This window comes from Bison bison, unplaced genomic scaffold (genome assembly GCF_000754665.1).
Source record: "Bison bison bison isolate TAMUID 2011002044 unplaced genomic scaffold, Bison_UMD1.0 scf7180017846299, whole genome shotgun sequence".
NCBI lineage: Eukaryota > Metazoa > Chordata > Mammalia > Artiodactyla > Bovidae > Bison > Bison bison.
In genome coordinates, this window is record NW_011476872.1 from 3,196 (window position 1) to 4,628 (window position 1,433).

At 67.2% G+C, this 1,433-nt stretch overlaps 1 protein-coding gene across 1 annotated transcript in view; it reads right to left on the minus strand.

The window, feature by feature from the left end:
• Positions 1-786: 786 nt before the first annotated feature.
• LY6D (lymphocyte antigen 6 complex, locus D) overlaps positions 787-1,433 on the minus strand; it is a 1,687-nt gene continuing 1,040 nt past the window's right edge. Inside the window, exon 3 of the mRNA XM_010839168.1 lies at positions 787-1,322. Coding sequence (XP_010837470.1) covers positions 1,087-1,322 — 236 coding nt within the window. The 3' untranslated portion in view covers positions 787-1,086. The remainder of the gene's footprint in view (positions 1,323-1,433) is intronic.

Sequence of the window (1,433 nt, forward strand, 5' to 3'; positions counted from 1 at the left end):
CTGGCGCGACGCAGTCCCTCTGCCCGACCTCTGTGGCCCGCGTGTCTGACCCGCTCTTTCCACTCCCTGCTGCGGGTTCCGGGGCGCCCAGGGCCCCTAGTGGGCTCCGAGTTAGGGGCGGGGCAGCCTCCCTTAGCAGCTCCTCCCAAGGCCCGGCTCCCGCGTGTGGCCACCGGGAGGCGCACTGGTCCTCGGAATATTCCCGACGCAGAAGGAGCGGCGGCCGGATAGCTGGCCCTGCGAGGGCGGAGAGGGAGAAGCCAGCTTCGGCCAGGCGCCGGGACCTCGGACCTCCGACACTGCGACGCGCTGGATTCCCCGGGCGCGCGCAGCTGGCACGCGTAGGGCTCCCAGGCTCCGGGAGCAGAAGGGTCTTGCTCAAGACGACCTGGTAGGACAAAGCGGGATCCTAGAGACCCTAGGCCGGCAGGGCTTGGATGTGGGCCCTGGGTAAGGGCTGGCAGGGTGGGCGGGGTGTTCCCCCGGGTGGTCTCAGGCAGTCAGGTGGAGAGCTTGGCCTGCCCATCACGGCTGCACCCACGAGCTCCTGCGCCCTGCTTCTCAGGTCTCCCTCAGGAGGGCCTTCCTTGTCTGGGGCTGCAGAGGAGGGGCCTGGGGAGGGCCATGTCCCCTCCAGCAAGGCAGGGTGATGGCGGCACTTCAGGCCTTGTGCATGCTGCCAAAACTGGTTCTGGGTGACAAGCCCTGGGACTTGGGGGCCTGTGTGTGCGGATGACCGCCGCCCCCCACCCCCTCCACTCCGGAATAGCACTCACACGACCACACTGGTTTTCAGTCATTTATTCCAACGCTGGGCTTTGAATAGAAAAACAAACAGAAACCAAACAGATGAAGATGAAATCAGGAGGGAGCGGAAGGCCTCCTGTCCCCTCCCCCACCCCGCTGCTCTGGGAGGGAGGCGCCTCGTCTTGTGCCAGGGCGGCTCCAAGCCTTCAGCTCTTCCTGCCCCTGGGCCGCCCGCCTGGCCCCAGACCTTCCGCAGAGACCCCAGCCCCGGGTGTCTGAGCCTCCATGAGCCTCCATCCTGGCCAGGGAGAGGAGGGGGTGGGGCCCTGGTTCTGGGGGTCACAGGCCAGGGGCCCAGAGGAGGGCGAGGAGGCCGCAGGCCAGCGCCAGGCCGAGGTGGGCACTGGTGCGGGCGGGCGCGGCGCTCTGCCAGCTCTGCAGAGCCTCATTGCACAGGTCGCTATTGCAGCACAGGGTGGTCTCCTGGCCCTTGCTGACTTGGCCCTGCTGGTTGTTCGTGGGCGTGCACCACACCGAGCAGTTCTTCTCCACCAGGTTCCCAGACAGAGGCTCCACTGGGGATGGGTGGGCGAGGTCAGGCCAGGTGGCACCCCATCCCCCAGGGCCTCCCAAGTGCCAGCTTCCATCGCCACCAGGACCAGACTGTCACTGAGATCTCTTCCACC